This window comes from Molossus molossus, unplaced genomic scaffold (assembly GCF_014108415.1).
Source record: "Molossus molossus isolate mMolMol1 unplaced genomic scaffold, mMolMol1.p scaffold_m16_p_10, whole genome shotgun sequence".
Classification (NCBI taxonomy): domain Eukaryota; kingdom Metazoa; phylum Chordata; class Mammalia; order Chiroptera; family Molossidae; genus Molossus; species Molossus molossus.
The window spans coordinates 99,579,043-99,604,994 of record NW_023425345.1 but is presented as its reverse complement, the minus strand read 5'-3'; the positions used below and the strand labels follow the sequence as shown (position 1 = coordinate 99,604,994).

Genomic DNA, 25,952 nt, shown 5'->3' with positions numbered 1-25,952 from the left:
CACTTTGATTATATGGGGTGTCTGGACAAACGCAGTTCTGGCTCCCCTGGTGGTCGTCACCACTCCCTGCTAGAGTCTGTTCCCCTCCTGTTATTTAGAGCAAAGCTGCCCTGGCCGGAGGGCTCAGTTAGTTGGGCGTCTTCCTATGTCCTATGCACTGAGAAGTCCCAGTTCGATTCCTGGTCAGGGCCCACGTCTGGATTGTGGGCTCGATCCCCAGTACGGGGCATGCAGGAGGCAGCCAATTAATGTTTCTCTCTCTCCCTCCCTTTCTCAAAAATCAATAAAAACATATTTAAAATAAATAGAGCGAAGTTTCTCTCATTACATTATAGACATCTCTTTCACCAAAATAAGGCTCAAGAAATGTCTGTGTAGAAAATAAAAATCAGAACCCTGGCTGGTTTGGCTCAGCGGTTGGAGCCTCGGCCTGCAGACCAGAGTCTTGCGTTCGGTCCCCGCTAGGGACACGTACCAAAAAAGAAAAAAGAAAAACCAGATACCAAATGATGTTTGAAATGTGAAATTACACTCTGAAACCAGTGGGAGTCTCTGCATAAGGCGCAAACCCCTTCCAGAACCATTAAGAAATGTGTGTTTGCTTACCCAACTCCTTTGGTGTTGCTTGAACCGCCGGAGTGACTGACAATCCCTTCCCCCAAGTGCTGATTTACTATGTCTACTTTGTATTTCTTCAAAGTTGTCTTTGAGGGGCGAGGGTGCAGAATATAAAAAATATGGAAAGACAAACATTTTTAACATCACTGTCAAAGAACAACAAAGAATAAATAAATGTTATCCTCTTCTAGTTGCCGTTTGAACTTGGCCACCTCGGAATTAGATGTCTTTCACTTAGTTCTGTCCACGAACTCTTTCAGAAGCCACCACGTCTGTAAGTTTCACGTGTGGTACAGTCTTCTGAAGAAAGGGCACCAGTGGCTGGCGGGGAAAAGTGGAGGAGTCACAGCCACGTCCGAGAAGCCCACCCGCCCTGGCAGCCCGCGCTTGTGTGCGGCAGCCCGCACCTGTGTGCAGGAGCCCGCGCCTGTGTGCGGCGGCCCGCGCCTGTGTGCAGGAGCCCGCGCCTGTGTGCGGCGGCCCGCGCCTGTGTGCAGGAGCCCGCGCCTGTGTGCGGCGGCCCGCGCCTGTGTGCAGGGGCCCGCGCCTGTGTGCAGGGGCCCGCGCCTGTGTGCAGGGGCCCGCGCCTGTGTGCGGCGGCCGGCGCCTGTGTGCGGCAGTATGCACCTGTGTTTCCACCGTAACTCCAGGCTGTACTGTCTCCTCTGAAGCCTCGTCTCACTGTTCAGCAAACAAGTGACTGTCTATGGAAACGTTAGTAGAAACACTGAAGGCATGCCTGTGACAGTCACCATTAGGGATGGCACCCTGAATCCGAATTTGGGTTGATCACTTCTTTCTAGAAGAATAAAGACTGGCACACACAGTACTGATTTTACTGAAGAATATAATAAAGTAAATTGAAAGGGAAAAAAGATAAACAGTAGAGAGATAACGAATAGGAAAGTACACCAAAATTATGAATAGAAATCATTTAGAAGAAGTATTCTACAACAGATGAAGACACTTTTAATTTCTTTTCACATTAAACATTGTTTACCACAATCAGCTAACAGAAATTACTGTAACAAAGGTCAAGATGACATAAAACTAAGGATAAACGTTTATGAGAAAACCTCATTTAGTGTGAATGATGATGTGGGCTACTAGGTTTTAATGATAAGATAAGATACAATGTATCTTGAAGAGAAAGCAAATCGTTCAGATCAAGAAGACATGCTGAGGTGAATGGTGAAGGAAAGCTTAGCCTTGTCCAGAACCTTCGAGTCCAGGATGATCAGGTAAACGAGGTGCCACGCACGGATACCAAGCGCTGGGCCGTCACAGGCCCAGGGCTCGGGCTTTGTTTACATCACTGGGTCTACGCAGCTCCCACCTTTCCACATGTGAACCGTCATTGCGGCAGAGGGGCCTTCAGTATTAGCCTTGGCTGTGACCAATCATTTTTCAGTCACCCGGCAGTCCAAGGAACTATTTTAAAGAGATAATTGGGTATTTTCAGGAATACACTATTAAGGCATCTATATTTTTGGTGTTTTCAGTATATAATTTTACTGTTATTTTTTTATTCTTTTTTTTTCATTTGCACAACAATGAAATTAAATATTAAGTGACATAGTTCTTCTCTACTAATAAACAAGTTTATCCATTTTGCAAACTCTAAATTGAGGTCTTGTGAAAGGGAAACGTGTAACGTGGGAGCACACAGAAAAATATATTGAAAACCAGTAGAGAATATTTTTAACCATCGTAAAAATTCAATCACAATTAGCTGATAGTATTTAACTATGGAAAAACAGAAGAGTAAGTAGAATTAAAATAGGTATTAAAAATAATTACCAGTAGTTTGTTTTACAAAAGAATAGAGCCATAAATGACTTAATTGCCCAATTAAGTAACTACCAGATTCCTCTTTAGTCAACACTAACAGAACTCACAAAGCATATAAATATTTAACATCTCTGAATATAACATTTTAGTGATAACAGAGACTACATAATTCTATCCATTGTTTTGACTGTGCACAAATTAACCAGGTTAAATATCAAAGATACATTGTAAGTAACTCTCCAAACTAACAAGAGAATATTAAACAAACCTTTAAAGATTAAGGAATAAAAGTAGAAGACAACTGTCACATGAATGAGACAGTGCTTAAACAATTACTAACCTAATCAAGACCTTGAAATTGACCACCAAAATGCACTACGATATTTTTTTATTTAGTTTACAGAAAGAATCTATAAGTACAGGTTGCAGAAAGAAAATGTTTAGTGCTATTTACATTCATTTTTAAAACTCTGCTCTATACAAATTTAATTCTGTCAGTATGAACAATATTTTCGTAGATCTACTGCTTATAAAGCCTTTCATCAATGCATTAACAAGGAATAAAATAACCTGATTACTTTTAAACAAAGCTGACAATCTGAAACCCTTTACACTTAATGTTTGTAAAGACCGTGGATACTTATTAAGTACAGAACATGTCAGCCTGCAACTTCATTTTATAAAGGCTAAAGTTATTTATATGGAATATTGTTCTATATACTACACGCCAATCTATATTTAAGTTCTATAGTTAGGTATTTTATAAGTTTTTTATTAAATATAATCTACACATATTTGTAATTTCATCTAGGAAGAATTTCTTCCCAGTGAAAAAATATAAAATCTTTTATATTTTTACAGATTTAGATGAAACTAGCTCATGCTTTAGTGCTGTGCAAATTGTTTTTAGCATATCAATTTTTAAATTATTGATTTATAACAAAAGAATTGATTTTAATACAATTGCAAGCACTAATATCAAATGCAAACTACATAAAGAAACAAGTCAGTTATTATGGAGAATTTTTTAATTTTCAGAATTCACCTGAACTCTCTAATGAGTTAAGTGTGACACTGGACACAATTATAGATGAGCAAAAATTATGAAAAAAGATTCAATCTACTGATATTCAAATACATAAACTGAACAGTAAATGAGGTTTTCTAATATTTCTGCCCAATCGTGAACATCTACGAGTGTCGGAACTTACCCCCCATTAAGGCTAGGAAACACACTCACCCTATTGTGCTGTGTGAACAAGCGCCCGGTCACTCTGACTAGAAAGCGCATGTCCCAGGGAACAAGCTGCCCCTCCGCTGCCCCAGCGCCTCAGCAGCAGGCTGCCCGCCCCCGCTGGCTGCGGGGAGGCTGGGCACTTGGTTCGAGTCTGTACCAGGGAGGCCACCACGGCTGATGGGGAGAATCCACCCAACATTTGTTTCTTTACCATTTTTTCCCCTCCAGTTGGACCAGTAATTAATTTCATTAACTGCTGAGTGTTTTCCAGTGTGGAATTGTATACATGAAAATTTCTAGGTACCATAAACTACGTGATAAATTCTGCTAATGAAAAAAATAATGTCAAATTGAATTTGGAACACTTGATTTGTTTGTTCTGGTGATAAAATTTTTGTGGCAGAGAAAGGTTTCTGCTATGATGGGTAACTTGTTAACTTTTCCCCTGGAGACTGCATTCTAAAACCTATTTTAAAACTGCTCAACATAAACAAAAATACTAGGAATAAAATATCATAGTGAAAAATGTTCTCGGTTCTTTTTACTTTCATGAGAGAAGATGACAGCGTTCATGTGATCATTCAGTTCCATGGCTTTACAGGCAGACTTTCTAAGGGTTTCTGAAGCAATGTTGGGTCTCTTCTGTCCCAGCAGCATGAAAGACAAGGACGACACCACACTTACAGACAGTGTTACAGGATCACACAACAGTTACTCTCTCCAGTCTTCTCACGATTCCTCTGACCTAGAGAAAATGAAGAAAAGCTTTGTTTATAATAATGCTCCAAATGGAGGTGGGGGAGGGGGAAGGGAGGTACCTACTCATAATAACACATAGGTATTTTTTCAATGTTTGCAGTTTTTCAATTAAAAAGCTGTAATAAATGCTTTTAATTTTAGTCTGTTTCCAAAATGTCTGGTTATCTACTTAACAAGTTCTATTCATAAACTATGAAAACGCCCTTTCCCTAAGAATTCTTGTTCAAGAAAGCTAAGCCATTCTGAACGCTGGTCTCTGTGGCTCCAGCGCGACCCTGTTCGGGTGCGGGCTTACCTTGAGAGTTTGGCTCTGGCAATGTCTCTCTGGCCACCAAATGCATCACTGTTGTTTTGCCAAAAGGAAGTTTTAATGCTGTGTGAAAATAGAAGACAATCTGTTATACATTCATCAACCTATTAAAATCACTAACCAGAACTGAAACCGTTTAAATATTGATTGCTTTTTGTATTACTTCCTCAACAGATTAAACTGCTTCCCAGATAGAGCATCTCTTAAAAAATAAAATTAGGTAAATATAATAAAAAACAATTTTTACAATTCAGAAGTTCAGCTATAGCCACTAGCTTGACACATAAACCACACTGTTTAAGGAAGGGACAAGAGAAAATGCATAAATGGTTAGTATTAGAAATAACCTTTAGAATGAAAAAGGAATTAAAAAATTGTTCCGGGGCAGTGACTTGGTGATCTGGAGACACATCTGTTACAGGGACAGTGCACCAACTGCAAGGACTGACATTTCACGGACACACTGAATTGCATTCAAGAACAAGGCTCCTGGCCTCGAGTTCACGATGGCAGAACAGGAAGATGCTGAGCTCACCTCCTTTCACTGACACTAGAACTACCACTATATATAGAACCGCTTTCTCTGAGAACGACCTGAAAACTAGGAGAACAGATTTTCTACAACTACAGATATAAAGCAAAAGCCACATTAAGAAGGGTAGGAGGAGCAGAGACTCAGTTTAGTCGGGACCTATCCTACCCCCCTCCCAGGGTGGTGACCCACAGTGGGAGGGATATCACAACTGTGGAGGTCCCCTCTGAAGAGTGAGGGGTCTGAGTCACAGCCTACAGGACCTGAACCAGGAAGATGAGCCTCCATAACACACGACTTCGAAAACCAGCAGGGCTTACGTCCAGAAGAGTCAAAGGGCCATAGGAAATGAGCACAGAGGTAGCAATTGAAAAGCACCTGGGTCATATGTGAAGATGATTAAGGGCATGCACTGGAGGGACAGGGATCTATTGAAACTTTCTCCAGCAACAGGAGTGTTTGTGGATACCATATCCGCCCTTTTAAAAACTCTCCTTTCACGTTGGCTGTCTGATGCTGGCAGCTGCCATTTCTGACACTCTCCATTAACCTTGCTAGCAATGTTCATCCCACTCTGGTGGTTCCCTGAGGACCCATCCAACTGCCCAACCCCTTAAGTGGCCACACCTGGTGGGCAGCCTCAGTTGGCAGCGGCACACAGCAAGGTGTCTGCAATAGTCGAGGCTGGGCCTCGCAGTCTGCCATACCAAAGAGCTGCCCTACATACCAGCATGCCCACAACAGTTGTGGCCAGGCCTCACAGCCAGCCAGGCCAGGGACCAGCTTTGCCAGTCAGAATGTCCTTGGCAGTTGTGGACCAACCACAACCAGAGGTCACACCAGTTCACGCCTCTGTGACGGCTGGCTCTGGTGACAAGAAGGGATTCCACCCCTGGGTCCCACAGGCCACCTTCATGATAAGACCAGTTTTTTAAGGTTAGGAGTTGTAACTGATCTGCATAGAAACAGACAAAATGAAAAGAGAAAAGCATATGTTGCAAACAAACAAACAAAAAAGGAAAAAAAACCCAGAAACACAACTCAATGAAAAGGAGGTAAGCTATCTAGTAGATAAAGAATTCAAAGTAACAGTGATAAAGATGCTCATCAAACTCTGCAGATTAAGTAGAGAACTTCAACAGAGATAAAAATATTTAAAAAGTACCTACCAGAACTGCAGATTGTAACAACTGAAATGAAAAATACACTAAAGGGAACCAACAGCAGATAAGATGATGCAGAAGAATGAATCAATGATCAGGAAGCTAGGATAGTGGAAATCACCCAACTGGAAGATCAAAAAAAGGGGAAAGAATTAAAAAGAATGAGGATAGCATAAAGGACCTCAAGCACAACATCAAGGGTATTTAACATTTGCATCATGTGTCTCAGAAGGAGAAGAAAGAAAAAGGGACAGAAAACCTACTTGAAGAAACAATGGCTAAAAACGTCCTTAACTTGGTAAAGGAAACAAACATACAAGACCAAGAAGCACAGAGAATTTCAAACAAGATGAACCCAGAGACCCATATCACGACACATCAAAACTGAAATGTTAAAAGGTAAAGATAAAGAGACTCTTAAAAGCAGCAAGAGAAAGACAGTTACCTACAAGAGGGCTCCCATAAGACTCTGAGCTGACTTTTCAACAGAAACCCTGCAGGTCAGAAGGGAGTGACACAATATATTCAACATGATAAAAGAAAAAAATCTACAACCAAGAATACTCTACCAGGCAAGGTTATCATTCAGAATTGAAGGAGAAAGAGCGATTCTCAGACAAGCAAAAACTAAAGGAGTTCATCACCACTAAACCTGAATTACAAGAAATGTTAGAGAATTCTTCAAGCTGAAAAGAAAAGGCCAAAACTAGTAATAAAGTATATGAAAGAGAAGAAAAACTCATTAATAAAGGCAAATGTATATAAAGGTAGTAGACCAACCACTTATAAAGCAAGTATGAAAACAATTAAAATGGCCATAAGTACCTACCTATCAATAATTACTTCAAATGTAAATGGACTAAGGGCTCCATTCAAAAGACACAGGGTGGCTGAATGAATAAAAAAACAAAAGAAGCACACATATGCTACCTACAAGAGACTCACTTCAGAGCTGAAGACATACACATTCTGAAAGTGGAGAGAAAAAGATAACCATGTAAATAGAAATGAAAAGAAAACTGGGGAAGCTTTACTTAAAAACAAACACTGTAACAAAACACAAGGGCATGGCAAAATAATAAAGGGATCAATTCAACTAGAGGATGTAACATTTTAAAAAACATTTAAAAAATTGTTTTATTGATTTTTAGAGAGAGAGGAAGGGAGAGGTAGAGATAGATAGAAACATCAATGAGAAAGAAACATGGATCAGCTGCCTCCTGCATGCCCCCTACTGGGGATCGAGCCCACAACCCAGGCATGTGCCCTGACTGGGAATCAAACCAGCGACCTCTCTGTGCATGGGTTGATTCTCAACCACTGAGCCATACCAGCCAGGCGAGAATGTAACACTTTTAAACACCTATGCACCTAGCATAGGAGCAACTAAATACATACTGCAAATATTAACAGACATAAAGGGAGAGAGAGACAGTAATACAATAGTAGGGGACTGAAAACCCCACTTTCATCAATGTATAGACTATCCAGACAAAATCAACAAGGAAACATAAGACTAGATGGGCTTAATAATTATGTACAGAACATTCCATCCCCAAACAGTAGAATACACATTTTTTTTAAGTGAATTGAACATTTTCCAGAATAGATAACATGTTAGCCCGTAAAATAAGTCAATAAATTTGAAAAGACTGAAATGATATCAGGCATCTTTTCTGACCACAAAGATATGAAACTAGAAATTAATTGTAAGAGGAAAACCAGAAAGAACACATGTGGAAGCCGAACAATAAACATGCTACCAAACAACCAATGGGTCAATAAAGAAGTCAAAGAGGAAAAAAAAAAAATTGAGCCCTGGCTGGTTTGGCTCAGCGGTTAGAGGATTGGCCTGCGGTCCAGGGAGACTTGGGTTCAGTTTCCTCTAGAGGCACGAATCTCGGATGCAGTTTGTCCCCAGCCCTGGTTGGGTCGTGCGGGAGGCAGCCATTCGATGTGTCCCTTTCACGTCAATGTTTCTCTCTCTCTCTCTCTCTCCCCCTCCCTCCCTCCCTCCCTCTCTCTTCCTCCCACTCTATCTGAACAAAAAATGAAAAAATGTCCTCCAGTGAGGATAAAAAAAAATTTTTTTTTTAAATTGAGAAAAATGAAAATCAAAACATTACAAAATCTATGGGACGAAACAAAAACCATTCTGAGGAAGAAGTTTACAGCAATATAGGCCTACCTCAATAAATAAAGAAAATCTTAAATGATCTTATACCTAAAGGAAGTAGAAAAAGAAGCAAAGCCCAAAGTTAGTAGAAGGAAAAAAATAATAAAGACCAGAGAAAAAGTAAATGATACTGAAGTTGGAGACATCATTCTCTCTGATTTCAAGCTATACTACAACGCAATAGAAATCTAAACTGTATGTATTGACACAAAAACAGACACACAGGTCAATGAAACAGAACAGAGCACAGAAATAAACCCACGCTTATATCATCAATTAAATTTACAACAAAGGAGGTAAGAATATAAAAGGGAAAAATTCTTCAATAAATGGTGTTGAGAAAACTAGAGAGTTCATGTAAGAAAATTAAACTGCACCACTTTGTAAACCACATACAAAAATAAATGCGAGATGGATCAAAGACTTGATTTAAGACCCGAAACCATAAAACTGCTGGAAGAAAATATAGGAAGTAAACTCTCTGACATTGGTCTTAGAAATATATTTTTGGATGTGTCCCCTCAGACAAGGGCAACAAAATGAAAAATAAATAAATGAAACTATATTAAACAAAAAGGTTTGCACAGCAAAGGAAACCATCAACAAAGCAAAAACACAACCTACTGAATGAGAGAAGATGTTTGCAAATGATATATCTGATAAGGAGTTAACATCCAAAATATATAAAAAACTTACAAAACTCAGCATCATAAAAACACAAATAATCCAATTAAAACCGAGCAGAAAACCTGAATAGACACTTTTCTGAAGAAGACACAGATGGTGAACAGATACGTGAAAAAAATGCTCAACATCAGTAATCATTAGGAAAACGTAAGTAAAAACTACAATAAGATACATCTCACACCTGTCAGAATGCTGTCATAAAAAAGACAAGAAACAACAAGTATTGGCAAGGATGTGGATAAAAGGGAACCCTTGATGCACTGTTGGTGGGAAGGTAAATTGGTGTAGCCACCATGGGAAACAATGTACAGGTTCCATAACATTTTAAATACCACTACCATACAATTCAGAAATTTCAGTTCTGGGTATTTATCTGAAGAAAATGAAACCACCAATTTGAAGATATATGCATCCCCACTGTGTTCATTGCAGCATTATTTGCAAAAGACATGATATGGAAGCAATCTAGGTGTCCATCCATAGATGAATAGATAAAGATGTGGTACGCATATACAGTGTAATATTACTCAGCCACAGAAAAGGAAATCTTGCCATTTGCAACAACATGGATGAACCTATGCTAAATTATAAATTAAGTCAGAGTAAGAAAAAAACTGTATCATTTCACTTTTATGTGGAATCTAAAAAACTAAACAATGGAACAATCAAAACAAATAGACTCATAGATACAGAGTACAAACTGATAGTTGCCAGAGGGCTAGGTGATGGGAATGGGCAAAAAGGTGAAGGGGGTTAAGAGGTAGAAACTTATAATTGTAACAAATAAGTCACAGGAATGTCATGTACAGCCTAGGAAACACAGTCAGTAATATAGCAATAACTTTGTAGAATATTAGATGGTTAACTGACTTCTCATGGTGATCACTTTGTAATGTATACAATAAATGTCAAATCACTATGTTGTATACCTTAAACTAATATAATATTGTACTGTATGCCAACTATAATTTTAAAAAACTTCACATTCCAGAATAAAAAAAAATAATTTCTTTTAAAAACTACTTTTTCTAGATACAAGAAAAAGTTTATATTAAGAGACATTAGTTTATAAATCTAATTATATGTCAGTCACCTAATAAAATTACTGTACCAAACAGGCCACTATAATATAGAAACAGAAGAAATGACAATTTTAAACATTTAATCTCAACCTGTATTCTTCAATTAGAAAATAAGTTCCTGTTAAAGGTTAGTTTCAAAGAATCACTGTCTTGCCAAGCTGGTGTGGCTCAGTAGATTAAGCGTCACCCCATGGACTGAGCAGTCCTGGTTCAATTCCTGGTCAGGGCAAGTGCCCAGGTTTCATCTTGATCCCCAGCAGGAGGCATGCAGGAGCCCAGCCTATCAATGTTTCTCTTTCACATCGATGTTTCTATCTCTCTCTCCCTTCCTCTCTCTCTAAAAAAATCAATAAAATATATATTTTTTAAAAAAGAGCACTATCTTGGCATTATCAATAATCACTGTTTTCTAATCAAGTCTTCGAAAGGCTTTTCTCATTCATAAATAACAAATATTTAGGAGTATGAAATATTTCAGACAGAGAAAGAGTAACATAAAAACACCCATGTTTCCATGAGCCACTTAAGCAAGCAAACATCAAGTTTTGTGATAGATTCCTTTGTTATTGTGTGTATAGAATTAGAAGATCCCACAGATCTATCTTCCAGAGTTATTTCCATTGTTGTGACCTTTGAGTTCTGACATCCCAAACTTTTACTTGCTCTTCACTAATTACAAACTGGAGGCAGGCTTATGACCATTACTTAGCAAGTATGATCCGCCCGTTACCTGCCTTTTAAATCTTGCTCTGTTGGATGATGGTCAGCATGTAGATTAATAAAGAGTCCTGTTATCTTCAATATTATTAATACTTCATGTAATCAAGGTGAGTTTTCACCTTATTTAGAATTAGCCAGCCCTGGCCGGTTTGGCTCAGCGGTTGGAGCGTCGGCCTGTGGTCTGGAGAGACCCGGGTTCGGTTCCCGCTAGGGGCATGTACCTTGGTTGCAATTTGTCCCTGGCTCCGGTTGGTCATGCGGCTGGCAGCCACTCGATATGTCCCTTTCACGTCAATGTTTCTCTCTCTCTCTCTCTCTCTTCCTCTCTCTCCCTCCCACTCCATCTGAACAGAAAATGGAAAAATGTCCTCAGGTGAGGATGGAAAAAAATAAATAAATAAATAAATAAATAAATAAGAGAATTAGCCAGCCATGACTTGGTCCATTCTCTTAACTCCTGAGGTTCAAATGAAGAACGATGGCTAGTAAATACACACGCTGGAGAAAGGAGGGCCTTTTTGGATAATCTCCCAGGGCTGACTTAACATTAAAATGCAAATCAGACTTTGTATTATTAAGTGTCCCTGAATGATGAGAAAGCCTGACTGGATTTCAGATGTGCACATGCATCACTGTCACAGCATCTTGTTGACTCCGGTACAACAGACCTGAGTTAAAAATCACACCTCTGGCCCTGGCCAGTTTGGCTCCGTGGTTAGAGCGTCGGTCCGTGGACAGGGGACTCCCGGGTTCGATTCCCACTAAGGGCATGTACCTCAGTTGCAGTTCGTCCCTGGCCCCGGCTGGGGTTGGGCGGGTGGCAACCACTTGATGTGTCTCTCTCAGGTCGATGTTTCTCTCTCTTTCTCTTCCTCCCTCTCTCCTCTCACTCTATCTGAAGACAAATGCAAAAAAAAAAATAAAAATCCTCAGGTGTGGATTAAAAAAAAGAAAAATCACACCTCTGCTACTCACCAGCTGTGAAAGGAATCAAGAGTATCAAGCCCCTTCCCTAAGCCTCAGTTCCCTCCACCTAAATTGGAGATAGTAATTCTATCACCTGCCTCTTAACAGTTCTATTGATTAAACAAAACAATCCAAGGAAAAGTGCTTAGTTCAGGGCTTGGCACAAAGAAAGCATTCAGTATGTGTTACCATGGTCATCACCAACATCAGTGTTGTGAGACAGCAGGAAATGGAGCTCGGAAAATAGGTCAGAGAACTGAGATGGCAATTTAGAGAATGTCAGACAGGCCTGGACAGCAGCTGAGAGGCTGGGCATTTGAAGCTGAAACTTGGATTGATGAGGACTATGATCTCTCTTCTCCATTTTAATTTTAACTAGAAACAGAAGATACTGCACTAACAGCATCAAAGAAGATAAAGAAAGAGGGTACAAGGATCTGAAATGCTTTGTATTTCTTTCACTGTGGATACTTCTACTTTCTGCTATGCGACTGCACAATGTCCAGAACAGAGGCTTTCAACCTTCACATTCAGTAGAAGATGGGAGATGGGGGAAGGGAGAGAGGGCATGAGGAAATCTGCTTGTTAAAATGAGTGTCCAAGTGAGCCTCGTGCTCACTGGCTCACCCACATTTTGGGAAACAATGATCTGGAATGTACTGAATATAAAACCTCTAGGTGATCTTCCTTATTCCCAACTAGTAAGGCTGTTATCACACCTTTGTTTAGTAGACTGAAATTCTATGTAACTGAGATTTAAAAAGGGGATCTGGCTTACTTTCAAGAAACTTGGCAACCAAAATACTTAAACCTGAAACGTATTAAACCACAACATCTCAACGGTGGCAGAGAATACCCAGGTCTCCTGCATTAGCATCCACATGACTGACCCCCACCTATAGCTGTATCCCCACTTCACACTCACTCACTGCTTGAACGACGTCACCAAAAACAAGGTTCTCACTCTTGCTTATGGAGGTCCATTCTTTCTTCAGGCAGCTCAACCTGTTCAATATTCTTTCTAGTATTGAATAGAAATCTGTCTGCCCTTGACTTCCAGCTGGTTGATCCTACATCTAATTCACAGGGCTATAGAGCAAGTCCCCACACCAGCCATTAGAATATTTGAAGATAGTTGCTATGATCCTATGTGCTATCTTCTCATTATCCACACTCAAGAACAAAGAAAGATGAAAAAGAAAACTTGCAACCAAAAAACACAAAATAGTTGAATATTACTCAACCTTTATCAAACACCCACATATACTAATCAACTTGAAAGGTCTAGGTTGTACTCCTATGTTGTTTGCCTAAATCAATAAGCCTGAGATGGTTTATCTTGATTTTTGAAAACACTACTAGCACTACAGGATGATAATAATAACAACTCAATCTGTTAATTATTCCAGAAAAACTCCAAAATATTGGTAAAATTTAATTTTAATGGGAATGAATTCATAGTTTGATTTTAACACAAATTCCACAGTCTTTAATATGAACTTTGAACTGTGGAGCCACAACAAAAAGATAAAAGAATTCAGTTGGTGGGAAACTGCTCACATAGAAAGAGCATAGAGAGACACTTCGATTGGTGGTTTCCCACACTACCCTAACCAGGGCTGGGGATCGAACCTGCAACTCAGGGACCTTGACTATAATTGAACCTAAGACTCCCTTGGTCTGCAGGCTGCTGCACTAACTGCTGAGCCAAACCGCCCAGGGCAATAGCAGCACCTTTTAGACCAGTTATTATAATGCCGCTGAAACTTGGCTATGTGTAAAATTATATCCCGAAATGTTCTACCTACTTGATATTGTTATACTCATCATTTGCACATATCTACTCCAGCCCTGATCACACAGTATTCTAACAGTGGATTTTATCTGTTTCTATGTAATAACGAGCACCTTGAAGGAAGAGATTCCATCTTATTAACCCTGTATCTCCCATTGTTTAGCAGTGTTGGAACATAGGAATAAGTATGTGCTGAATGAATGAAAATATTCTTTCTTTAAGAAAAAACAAATTAAACATTTCACGTTAGTTTTAGAGAAAAAAGACAGATTGTATTTAAACAGATATATTAAAGTAGTCACTCATTTACCTATAGATTTCTAATTATCAGAATACTTTTGAAATACATGTACTAAAAATAAACAAACCCTGCTGATGGTAGAAAATGTATCCATAAGAGGGCACCATTGAGCTGCATTTCTCCAATCATATGTAAAGAGCAAAAATAGCTAACAAGTGTTTACTATGTGCCAAGCACTGTTCTAAATGCTTTGAATGTATAAACTAATTTAACGCTCCCAACCTAGGAGGCGGGCATGGTGGCTATTCCATTTAACTATGAGGAAATTGGGACACAAGCAGTTAAGTCACTTGTCTGAGGTTACACAGCCAACGGGCAGTGGAACTAGGATGCAAGTTGGACAATGTGGCTCTAAAATCTGCTCTTTCAGTCACTACATGATTCCGTCATCTAGTGTTACTCATTATTCTTGTATGGATGGCCATTACATCAGTTAAAGTCAAACCAAAAACATTGCTTCATCATTATATTTGAAAACCAATTATAAACATGTATAAAACAGTTACGGACCTCTACCTATAATGGGATAGAGTTTATTTCACAAGGTAGTAAACACTATAATGCTAAAATTAAATTTAACAAAATGCAATGTAAAAAAGTGGACATAAAAAAATAGGCAGAATTACATATTTTTCGTAAAATTAGACATTAGCATTTAACAAACAAATGGATAATATTGCCATGAGACAGACATTAACTCCCATTACAAAAGCAACTGTTACCTCCCAATGTGACATTTCCATGTAGAAATCGTCCTTGATAAATAAGTCGTAGAATATTTGGGCTGCTGACTTGCTCTTCTTCCCAGTCTGAAAAGAACCAGTGAACTTGTTAGGTGTATCTCAACACAAAATCAGAGTATCACTCACTGGTCTGAACTCCTGACGGAAACCAGATAGACTACCTCAAGAAAGACCCTGGAGCTTCCCCTTAAGTAAACAGGCCCCACCCACCTAATCATTGTGGTCTCGGTTCTCACTAGTTCTCCATAAATACTAAGAGTCACGGAAAGACTGGTTATTTTTATTATTTTTAATATTAAAATTATTTTTCTTAATCCTCTTCCAAGAATATTTTTCCATTGATTTTTAGATAGAGTGGAGGGGAGGGAGGAAGAGAGAGAGAGAAACACTGACATGAGAGACACATCGATCGGTTGCCTTCCACAAGGCCCTGGGATCAAACCTGTAATCCTTTGGTCCTTGGGCCCAAGCTCTAACTACAGAGCCAAACCAGCCAGGGCTAGTTTTTGCTTTTTTTTTAATTGATTTTTTACAGAGAGAGGAAAGGAGAGATAGAAACATTGATGTGAGAGTGACACCAATCGGCTGCCTCCCACACACCCCGCTCTGGGGATGGAGCCTGCAACACAGGCATGTGCCCTGACTGGGAACCAAATCGGGACCTCTCAGTCCAAGGGGTGACATTCAATCCACTGAGCCACACCAGCCGGGTGCTAGTTTTTGCTTTTTAAGAACATTAATAGGTGCCAAAACAGTCTTGAAGTTTAAAATAACAACAACAACAACAACAAATCAATCTGCAAAAAATCTAATGCTAGGTAAAGAGAAATGTCATTTGAAAATTAATTTCAATTACCAGTGATTAACACAGAATATTACAATAATCCAATATTTGTACCTGTTAAAATATATATTTGAGGCTAGAAAATATGTTTCATAAAGATTTTGAAAAGAATTAATATATTGCTATAGAGAATAACAAAAATATATATATACCTCAATAGAACTGGAGAACAAAAAGTTTAAAAAGAGAGTAACAAAAAAAAAATCTGTGTTTATTTTTGGACAATGGTGACTTGTTATTTTATTGTCTTTTCAAAAAATATATTTTTTGCCCTGGCCAGTTTGGCTCAGCGGTTAGAGTGTCGGCCTGCGGTCCAGAGAGACCCGGGTTCGGTTCCCGTTAAGGTCACATACCTCGGTTGCAGTTTGTCCCTGGCCCTGGTTGGGCCCTGTGGGAGGCAGCCAACTTAATGTGTCCCTTTCACATCGATGTTTCTCTCTCTCTCCTTCCCATTCTATCTGAACAAAAAATGGAAAAATGTCCTCAGGTGAGGATAAAAAAATATATATACATATATATATACACATACACACGCACACATACATATATATATATGTATATATATAACATATATATTTTTAGAGAGAGAGGAAGGGAGAGGGAGAGAAAGAAACATCGATGAGAAAGATACATCCATCAGCCACTTCCTGCATGTCCCCCCAGTGGGGATTGAGCCCGAAACCCGATCATGTGCCCTGACCAGGAATCGAACTGGCGACCTCTTGGTCCATGGATAAATGCTCAACCACTGAGACACACTGCTGGACTTTACTTTTGAAGCCATTTGGTCAACATTACAGAAGGCACAACTTTATTTTTTTTTAAATATGTTTTTATTGATTTTAGAGAGAGAGGAGGGAAAGGGAGAGAGAGAGAGAAACATCGACGAGAGAGAAACACACTGGTTGCCTCCTGTACAACTCAGACTAGGGCTGGGGATTGAACCTGCAACCCAGGTATGAGCCCTTGTCCAGAACTGAACCCTCATCCCTTTGGTCTGCGGGCCAATGCTCTAACTGCTGAGCCAAATTGGCTAGGGGCCAGAAGACATAACTTTAATTCATTTTACCCAAAATACTCAGAAGAAACTTGAAAAAAGTACACACACAAAAATCAAACACCATATATTAGAAGGTACTATGGAAGCTAGGACAGTGCACAAAGAAAATCAAAAGACAAACTGGATGAGTATCAGTTAATTTTAGCGTGTAACTTATGAAACACTGCTCTGTTAAAATAATGGTGTAAGGACACTGGCATGTGATAGGGTATGAGGTTAATAATTTTTATTAGCTTGTGGATATAATAATTTAAGCTCTGACTCTGATAGAGGTTCGAGAATTCCATCATCATCTTTCTCAACAATTCTCAACAAATATTATGCGTTTGTTTTATAGAAGCTCCTACTGTAAGATAATAACTGCCAACACAAAATCTAGTTTAAAATATCCCGAATAGGAAGTGACAGAAGAGAAAGGGGGTAAGTAGAGGACTTTCCTTTTGCCTTTTTCATGTGTGTTCAAAAAATGAATAGGAATTTGATAAAATCAGCACAACAAAAGTGGGTCGTGGAAAAATGAATCTGTCACTTCTCCCTCCCCCCTCCTCCTCCCCCAGGTTCCTTTCCTCCCTCCTTCCTCCTCCCCCAGGTTCCTCCTGCCTTTTCTCCTGTTCCTTCTTCCCTCCCTCTGGCACACCTTTATTCCTTCTGACGCTAGAGCCCCCAGAACCCTCCTCTAAAAGAAAGGTCAAATAAGCCTCAAACATTTTTGAATGGATTACTTTGAGTCCACTACATCCAAAATTATGGTTTATTAATATTTCTGGTCAAGATGGAAGTGTTTCATAGATATAAAGACAAATGACAGTAATTGTCTAATTCACAGGAAAAATATTCTAAAAATATTTAAAAATATTATTTTGAGCTGCAGAAACTTGAAGCCACCTTGTTCATTATCTTGTACAGTGTCTTTATTTCCATGCATGCCACTGGTTTAATATGCTAACTCCCCTTCCCTCTCAGAGGATCTGAAATTTAGAGACATGCAGAATGACAATGCTTCAAGGAGCAATTTCAGCTACCAGTAACACATATATAGTGAATTATATTTTGGCCTTCTGACACAGTAACAGCTGTGTGTGCCACTATTCCAACTATTAGCAATATTCCACTAAACTGTGTAAGATTAAACAAGAAAATCCAGTTCCTTCCAAAAATATATTGTCCAAAGTATTTTGTTTGACTGATTTAATATTTACTACACTTTTATTATTAGTACCAATAAATATTTACATTTTCTGACCTTTGGTACATTGTGATACAATGTAGAAATAGGTTTTCTAACTTAAATATTTTATATAAAACTTTATTTTTATTACCAGCATTTTCTAAAATTGCTGAGCACAAATAGCAAACTGAAGAAAGACTAGGTTCAAAAACTTTTTTGCCCTGGCTGGTGTGGCTCAGTAGGTTGGAGCATTGTCCTGTGCACTGAGTGGTTGCTGGTTCGAGTCCCAGTCAGGGCACATGCCAGGGTTTTGGCCTTAATCCTGGGTAAGGAGCATGCAGGAGGCAGCCGATAGATATTTAGCGCTCACAAAGATGTTTCTCTCTCTCTCCCTGTCTCTAAAAATCAGTAATAATAATAATAAAAACAATCTTTAAAAACATTTTTTTGTGGAAATAAATACCATAGTATTTCCAATCAATTTCCAATGCTGGTAGATGGTTCATTCATTTGGAGAACTATTTATGGCAAGACCTGCACCTGGATCTTACCTTTGTTTACCATTAATAATTGAGAGGGATTACCCATTTTTTTTCTTGTGTAATATTTTCTATAATATCCATAGATGTCAAAAGCTATCTACATCCTCCTTTCCATCCAAACAAAAGTAATGTTATGTCATACTTAGTAAAACATCATTATTAGACAGGAATTTGTGGATTGGCTCAGGGGTTGAATTGTCGGCCCACGGACCAGAGAGTCCCAGGTTCAGTTCCCACTAGGGGCACGTACCTCGGTTGCAGTTTGTCCCTGGCCCCGGTTGGGTCGTGTGAGTGGCAGCCACTCGATATGTCTCTCTCATGTTGATGTTTCTCTCTCTCTCTTCCTCTCTCTATCCCCCCTACTCTATCTGAAGATAATTGCAAAAATGTCCTTGGTAAGAATTTAAAAAATGCTTTTCATACTGATAGCTCTGTCTCCTGCCTGGCTGTGAAGAGAAATTCCAATATTCTACGAGCCCCACGCTTGGCTCACTTCAGCTTTTCTGAAATTCCTTCCTACCTTTAGCTTCAGGAGCTCCCTAAGTCGGGTCTAACATTGACTAGACCCTTGGTTACCAATGGGAAGAAAGATCTAGTTATTTGAAAGTGTTTGTCTCAATCAGTGTTTCTTTTTTTTTTTTGGTATGTGTCCCTAGAGGGAACCAAACCCAGGACTCTGGTCCGCAGGCCAATGCTCCAACTGCTGAGCCAAACCGGCCAGGGCTCAATCAGTATTTCTTAAACTCAGATCTATGAATTCAAAAAAACATGTTCTTAGGGTCTGAAAGTCCTGTTCAATAATTTTTAAATTGTGTTTTCATTTTAATGATAATCTGGAAGAGATTATCTAGATAATTAAAATAATCACTTTATAACCAAGTACAGCCTTGAGATTTTAATGGCCATGTGTTTGTTTAAGTTTATGATTGAACTGGCACCAAGCAGGACTTCTTTAATTGTCAAGAGGCTAACAAGGAAAGAACAGAGGTTGGCTGAATACATAAACAATTCATTGTTGCTGAGTAAAGGCTGACTGACATTTGGCCCACTGTGTGAATGAAGGTTTTGTGGTAACTGGGTCTTCATACAGCAAGCAAGCAAGAACACACTCATGCCAACTCAATAGTACCATATTTATGACTCAAGCCGTTAAGTTGGTTTTAGTAAAAATAGATCATCGGACACATTAATGTTGTTAATTTGAACATTACTGGTTTTAGAGTTATGTTTGCATTTTCCTTGTGAACCTGTTTTAGTTTTATGGCTGTACATGAGTTAATAAGGATAAAAAATTTTAACTGGGTTGATGTTCCTTTAGAAATAAACATTGTGATAAAAATAATTTAAGTCAGCACTAGGGAATCTATAAGAATTCTCTTCTTCTAAAAGAGTTCCATATATTATTTAAGGCTAATTTAATTGATTTATTTTGTATACACTGTGTTCTCTTTGTTGAAACAAGTCTTGTCCTTTAAAAGTCCAAACTGCTTTGGCTAGTAAAATTAAGTGAAATCAGCTGAAACAGTCATATCATTATGGTATGTGCCATAAAAGGTCAAGAGGACATGAGGAAAGTTCAAAGGGTGAACATAAACTAAAGACTCACTTTAGGACGGCAAGATGGAGTCTTATAACACAGAAAAGAACCAGAGAAAGGAAGGAATGACACCTCAATTTTGGTATCATGGATGCAAAGCACAAATGGATATTATACCTTCTTGACCTTGTAGTAGTAGTTCAGAGAACACATGAAGTTACATAAATTAGAAACTAACTTTGTGTCAAACTCAATTTTAAATGGGCTATGTATAGAATAGATCAAAGAGAACGTATTATAATTTGTTAAAGGTAGTTTTTCTTTCCCTTTCCTTTGTGTGTCAGTATAGTTTACTGATATAAAAGCTGCATTGTGTTTTACTTTTAAAAATAATTTTCATTTATATCAAGCAGCTCTATGTCCAAAACAGGGACTAGGCATAGTGGCTCCTTCGCCATTTTGCAGTGAGGCAGCTGAAGAACAACACAAGGAAGGTCATGCAGTGGTCCCCTTTAACTTTGAGCCTTATAACCTCAATTAATTGTATGTTCTTTTATATCTTATATATTTAAAATTTTACAAAATGTGTGTGACATAAGGTAAAGGCATGGAGAATTAACGTTATTCATTCTCAAGAGGTAAACCACCACTCACCCATGGGCCAATTGTCATACACGTGCTTTGCAATGTCAGAAGCAGAATCGTTTGGAGAAAACAGGAACTCTTTTGTCTTCCCGCTTACCAAGATGAGGCGCAAATTGATCTGAAAGAAGACAATGATGCTTTTAATATAAACCTTGAAATTTTAAAGAAAACAGTGACTCAGTTTTTCATTTTAATCACATTCTAAGTTATTACTAATACTATTTTCTCATTTTTATTTAAGCGTTGCAAAATTTTTTCTAGAGAATGGGAATTTGATATATAATTTCATTTCTAATATTGAATATATGAGGGGGAGTATATTTGCCACAATAAATGAACAAAGGAAAACCAAAAATCATCATGCTTTTAAATTTACTCCAACAATGTCCAGAGTTGGACTTTTACAGGTTATCACTATTACTACAGAATGCATATTTTCCATTGAAAAACAAAAGTGATGAGGCTGCACATCACTAAGCGGAGGAAAAAAAATGTAGTTGATAATCCACTGTTTAGAAAAAATAAAGAGAAAACAATAAATTATATAAAACTTTTTATCCTATATAATTATTCAAACCTAAACAAACTAAGTAGGAACTATAATTTTAAAGAACTTTATTATGGTTAATAGAAGAATCAATGATAATAGTTACTTAGTCCCAAATGCAAGAGGGTATATTTTCTTGGGAGAGGGAGGAGCTATGTATGACAAAGAACACAGATTCTCAGTGAAAAACCTATGGTGAATAATATAATTAAATTTTTTGAGATCCACTAGATTTACATTTCTCACTACATACATATTTGCTTATATGCCATTCTTAACTTTTTAATTCTTATCTTTATCCATAATTAACTTGATATTATTTTTTAAAAGCCACAACATCCATTCATTTCCCTATAAGTTACAGAAATACAAGCACGGTTCTCTGCACTTCTGGCCCTCTGTTAAGAGAGAAAAGAAGACTTAAAAGTGGGTCTGGTCCAGAGTCCTGGGACTAGCCCAGACTCTATATATAAAGAACAGAGAATGTCATTGTGCCAGTTTGAACTGTGCCAGGTCCCAGGTTACCCCAGCTCTCATCTTCAGTTACCAATATCTTTTTTCTTATTAAAAAATACAGGAAGTCAGTGGGATGGCAAAGGCGCAGTGAGGAGATGGTGCCTGCTGCTGCACCATCGAGACCCGGGCCCTGGGCCCAACCACCACCTCGCCAGCGCCTCACCACTTTGAAAATGTGTTGAAAGCTATAAAATATCTCATCTAGAAAAAGGCTACATACAAACAATTCTACATTCAATGGGATGTGACTGGATTCCATATCAGATGAAGTAGAACTGCATTCTGTATTAGAAAATGTATTTTAATATACATTCTATTCACTTAAAAAATTTTAAAAGTTAAAAAAAGAAGTCTATATTCCAGGTGAAAAGTTCTTTATATATGTCCAGTAAGAATTTCTTTCTGCCTTTCCTAACTAGAATGAAATTAGACAAAAGAGCTTAACACAGGAAGCAAACTGATGAAATCACCCTGCTATAAACAAGTGACATGATCCAGAAACTCTGTAAATTCCACTTAAACTAAATTCAAGTAGTGGTTTGCCAAAATGATTAAATTGTAAGAAATCACCATGTTATTTATTTCCTATAATAAACAAGTAATGAGTAATTCTTAAAGCAAGGAGCCCAACATCAATATGATGTGAACTTGAGTTCTAACAGATACATCACTGTTCATGGCTGTCTCTTTATGTGTAAATACTGATACACATATATTATGCTCTGAACTTAAATGGAATCTTCTAAAGGCTTCAAACTACTGTATAAGGGCCCTTTAGTCATTAATGCCCAAGAAATTATGACTCTCAAAATGATTCAGCCAAATATGTTTGTTTAACCAGAAAGAAATATAACTAAATTCAAGCTTCCTAAAGTTATGTAAATGATATAAACCTATTATTTCTTTGAATAAACTTTTAAGTTTACAATAAATTTCTTTTTGGCTTTTATTCAAATTATATTTAAAAATAACGAAGACAAATTACTTAATCCTTAGAATCTGCATTTGTGACATCAAAGAATATTTTAGATTTTCTCATATCCATCAATATGGAAATGGAAAATAAATGACCATACATTCCTTACAATGGAAATTGTCAAAGTTGTTAAATGACATGAAATATATACAGATCTATATGATTTGACATAGAAAGATGTCTACAATATAATGAACAAAACAAAACGCATATACATCACCCCATCAATATGTAACACTAACCAGGTTTGGGTTCATACTGCCAAGTTCTCAGTATTTCCTACTTTTTGTTTGTTTTTTTTTTTAATCCTCACCCGAGGACATTTTTCGATATTTTGTTCAGATAGAGTGGGAGGGTGAGAGAGAGAGAGAGAAACATCGACGTGAAGGGGACACGTGGAGTGGTTGCCACCCACACGACCCAACCAGGGCCGGGGACAAACTGCAACTGAGGTACGTGCCCTTAGCGGAAACTGAACCCGGGTCTCTCTGGACCGCAGGCCGATGCTCTAACCGCTGAGCCAAACTGGCCAGGGGCAGTATTTCCTATTTTAAAAGAGGTACACATCACTGCCACCAATAAACTGATATTTCACTTTCATATTTGAAAATCAATGGTCTCAAGAATTTGTTTATCTAAATGTTCAGAATATTGGAAACTTCAGGGCTCTAACTGAGCCCATGGTCTGAGAGGTCCCGGTTCGATTCCCAGTCAGGGTACACGCCCAGGTTTCTGGCTCGATCCCTAGTAAGAGGCGTGCAGGAGGTAGCTGATCTATGTTTCTCTCTCACATTGATGTTTCTATCTCTCTCTCTCTCAAAAAATCAATAAAAACATATCAAAAAATGTTTACAGGTGGGCATGAACATTTTAATTTGACACAGACCCTAACAATCCCTACTTAATTACACTGGTCTGCTTCATATACCTGCAGGGCCCCAGAAAACATTTGAGTTTGTAACTTGTGGCAGTTTGAAAATGGCTCTGGGCTACAGAACGAGAACAGAAAGCAGGGTGAAAATTTAAAATATACTTAGAGGAAACCTGATTGCCCCTGTGACGGGGAAAAAGGGAACTATGACAATGCAAGAGTAAGCCCGTAAATACATAAGTCTAAGAAATGACCAAATCTTACAGTCAAAATTACCTAAAAACTGATAATACCAGATAAAGACTGCTTTAGGAAATAAGCTTATGTCCAAAATTTAAAGTAACAGCAATAAACCCACAAAATTAAGTTGATGAGTGAAGTAACACATTGCCTGGAACATAGTAGTTGTTCAACCAATATTTGTTGACTAACTAATATTTCAGTTTCTTTAGTTTCAAGATGCAAGTGGAAATGTGAACTGGAAAGATCAGCACTAAGATTCAAATCCAGACTTCAGCATTCTGGGCATTTTATCAAACTGCCAGTGCATTATGTAGAATGGGAATGGATAACAGTAACCTCTTGGTAGTGATATAGAGATGTAGATATAGTTTCAACTGTGAGCTAGTTTCCTTTAAAAGATTATGTACCAATTATTTAAATATTTATTAATAATAAAGACCTTTATACTTCTTTGAAGCCAAGCTAAGTCAATCTATAAAATACCTTAAAAGAACCTCTGCTTGTGAGGTAGTGGGATTCTCAACATATCACCAATGAGTTAGAAACAAGACTCCTATTCACAGCTTAAAATATGCCATACTACATACATACTTGTCTAAATATAAAACTTTTATCAAGACTCTGGATGACCTGATGTGAGATGGCGCTCCTATTACGTAATAAAATTCCCAAAGGATAGCATTTAGATCATTCAAATGAATTATATATTTTATAATTACCTTTGAGGCAAAACAAACAAACAAAAAAATGACTATTAGTGAGGCAGAACAACAATGATCGTTTTCAGTCAAATTGATTATGTCAATTTGGAGAAATCTCATCTAGAACTTAATTCAACAGCAATTTGTTTCCAATTGGTCAGGATAAAAAGAAAAAGAAAGGAGAAAGAGGGAATGAAAGATGGACTTAACTGGAATGGTCTTTTGATGTAAAACAGACAATTATGGTGATGGACCATATCCTCTAAAAGAAATATGACTATTTTCTACCAAGAGATCAACATGTAGATCAGAAAAGGAAATCCCAATTTCTCTGAGAGTCTCTCTCTAAATAACATGAGTAATGGGGTACTCTACCTCACATTCTGGGGAAGCACCTTTGCCTTCATAGTGTCAATTCAAACCCTTTTTGCTAAAGGCCATCCTTGTGCTGGAACTGTCCTGTGTCTTACTGTGATGAGTAGGCACATGAATCTGCACATGTGATAAAACTGCATAGAACTAAATGCACACAGACACAAATCTGTGCATGAAAACAAGAGAAATATGAATAAAGTCTGTGGATTTTATCAGTGCCAATTTACTGTTGGGATATTATACCACAGTTATGTAAGAAGTTAGGGAAAACTGGGTAAGGGTATATGAAATTTTTCTCTACTATTTCCTTCCTACAAAGGCATGTGAATCTATAATTACCTCAAAATAAACAGATTTTTTTTTTTTAAAGCAAGCATTCAACTTGCTAAAAGTTTATATGGTACTATATGCCTGTCTTTATTTACTTGTCTTATTTGCATTTGAAGATAAATAGCTCTTTTTAATTTTTTTTTATTTATTCTTTTATCCTCACCCGAGGACATTTTTCTATTTTTGTTCAGATAGAGTGGGAAGGAGAACGAGAGAGAGAGGGAGAAACATCAACGTAAAAGGGACACATCGAGTGGCCGCCTCCTGCATGACCCCAGCCAGGGCTGGGGACAAATGGCAACCGAGGTACGTGCCCCCGACCAGAATGGAACCTGCGACTTACTGGTCCGCAGGCTGACGCTCTAACTACTGAGCCAAACTGGCCAGGGCAATAAATAGTTCTTTTAAAAATAATGAATTAGCCCTGGCCGGTTTGGCTCAGCGGTTAGAGCGTCCGCCTGCGGTCCGGAGAGACCCGGGTTCGGTTCCCGCTAAGGGCATGTACCTCGGTTGCAGTTTGTCCCCGGCCCTGGTTGGTCGTGCGGGTGGCAGCCACTCGATGTGTCCCTTTCACGTCGATGTTTCCCTCTCTCTCTCTTCCTCTCTCTCCCTCCCACTCTGTCTGTACAAAAAATGGAAAAATGTCCTCGGATGAGGATTAAAAAATAATAATAATAATAAAATAATAATAATGAATTAGCCCTGGCTGGTTTGGCT

The 25,952-nt window shown here is 38.3% G+C and overlaps 1 protein-coding gene across 3 annotated transcripts in view; it reads right to left on the bottom strand.

The window, feature by feature from the left end:
* Window positions 1-1,493: 1,493 nt before the first annotated feature.
* UBL3 (ubiquitin like 3) overlaps window positions 1,494-25,952 on the bottom strand; it is a 71,961-nt gene continuing 47,502 nt past the window's right edge. For all 3 annotated transcript variants that reach the window (XM_036251915.1, XM_036251912.1, XM_036251914.1), the window contains 4 exons: window positions 20,686-20,794; window positions 14,860-14,946; window positions 4,701-4,778; window positions 1,494-4,391 (listed from right to left, as the gene is read on the bottom strand). In XM_036251915.1, coding sequence (XP_036107808.1) covers window positions 4,339-4,391; window positions 4,701-4,778; window positions 14,860-14,946; window positions 20,686-20,794 — 327 coding nt within the window. In that variant the 3' untranslated portion in view covers window positions 1,494-4,338. The remainder of the gene's footprint in view (window positions 4,392-4,700; window positions 4,779-14,859; window positions 14,947-20,685; window positions 20,795-25,952) is intronic.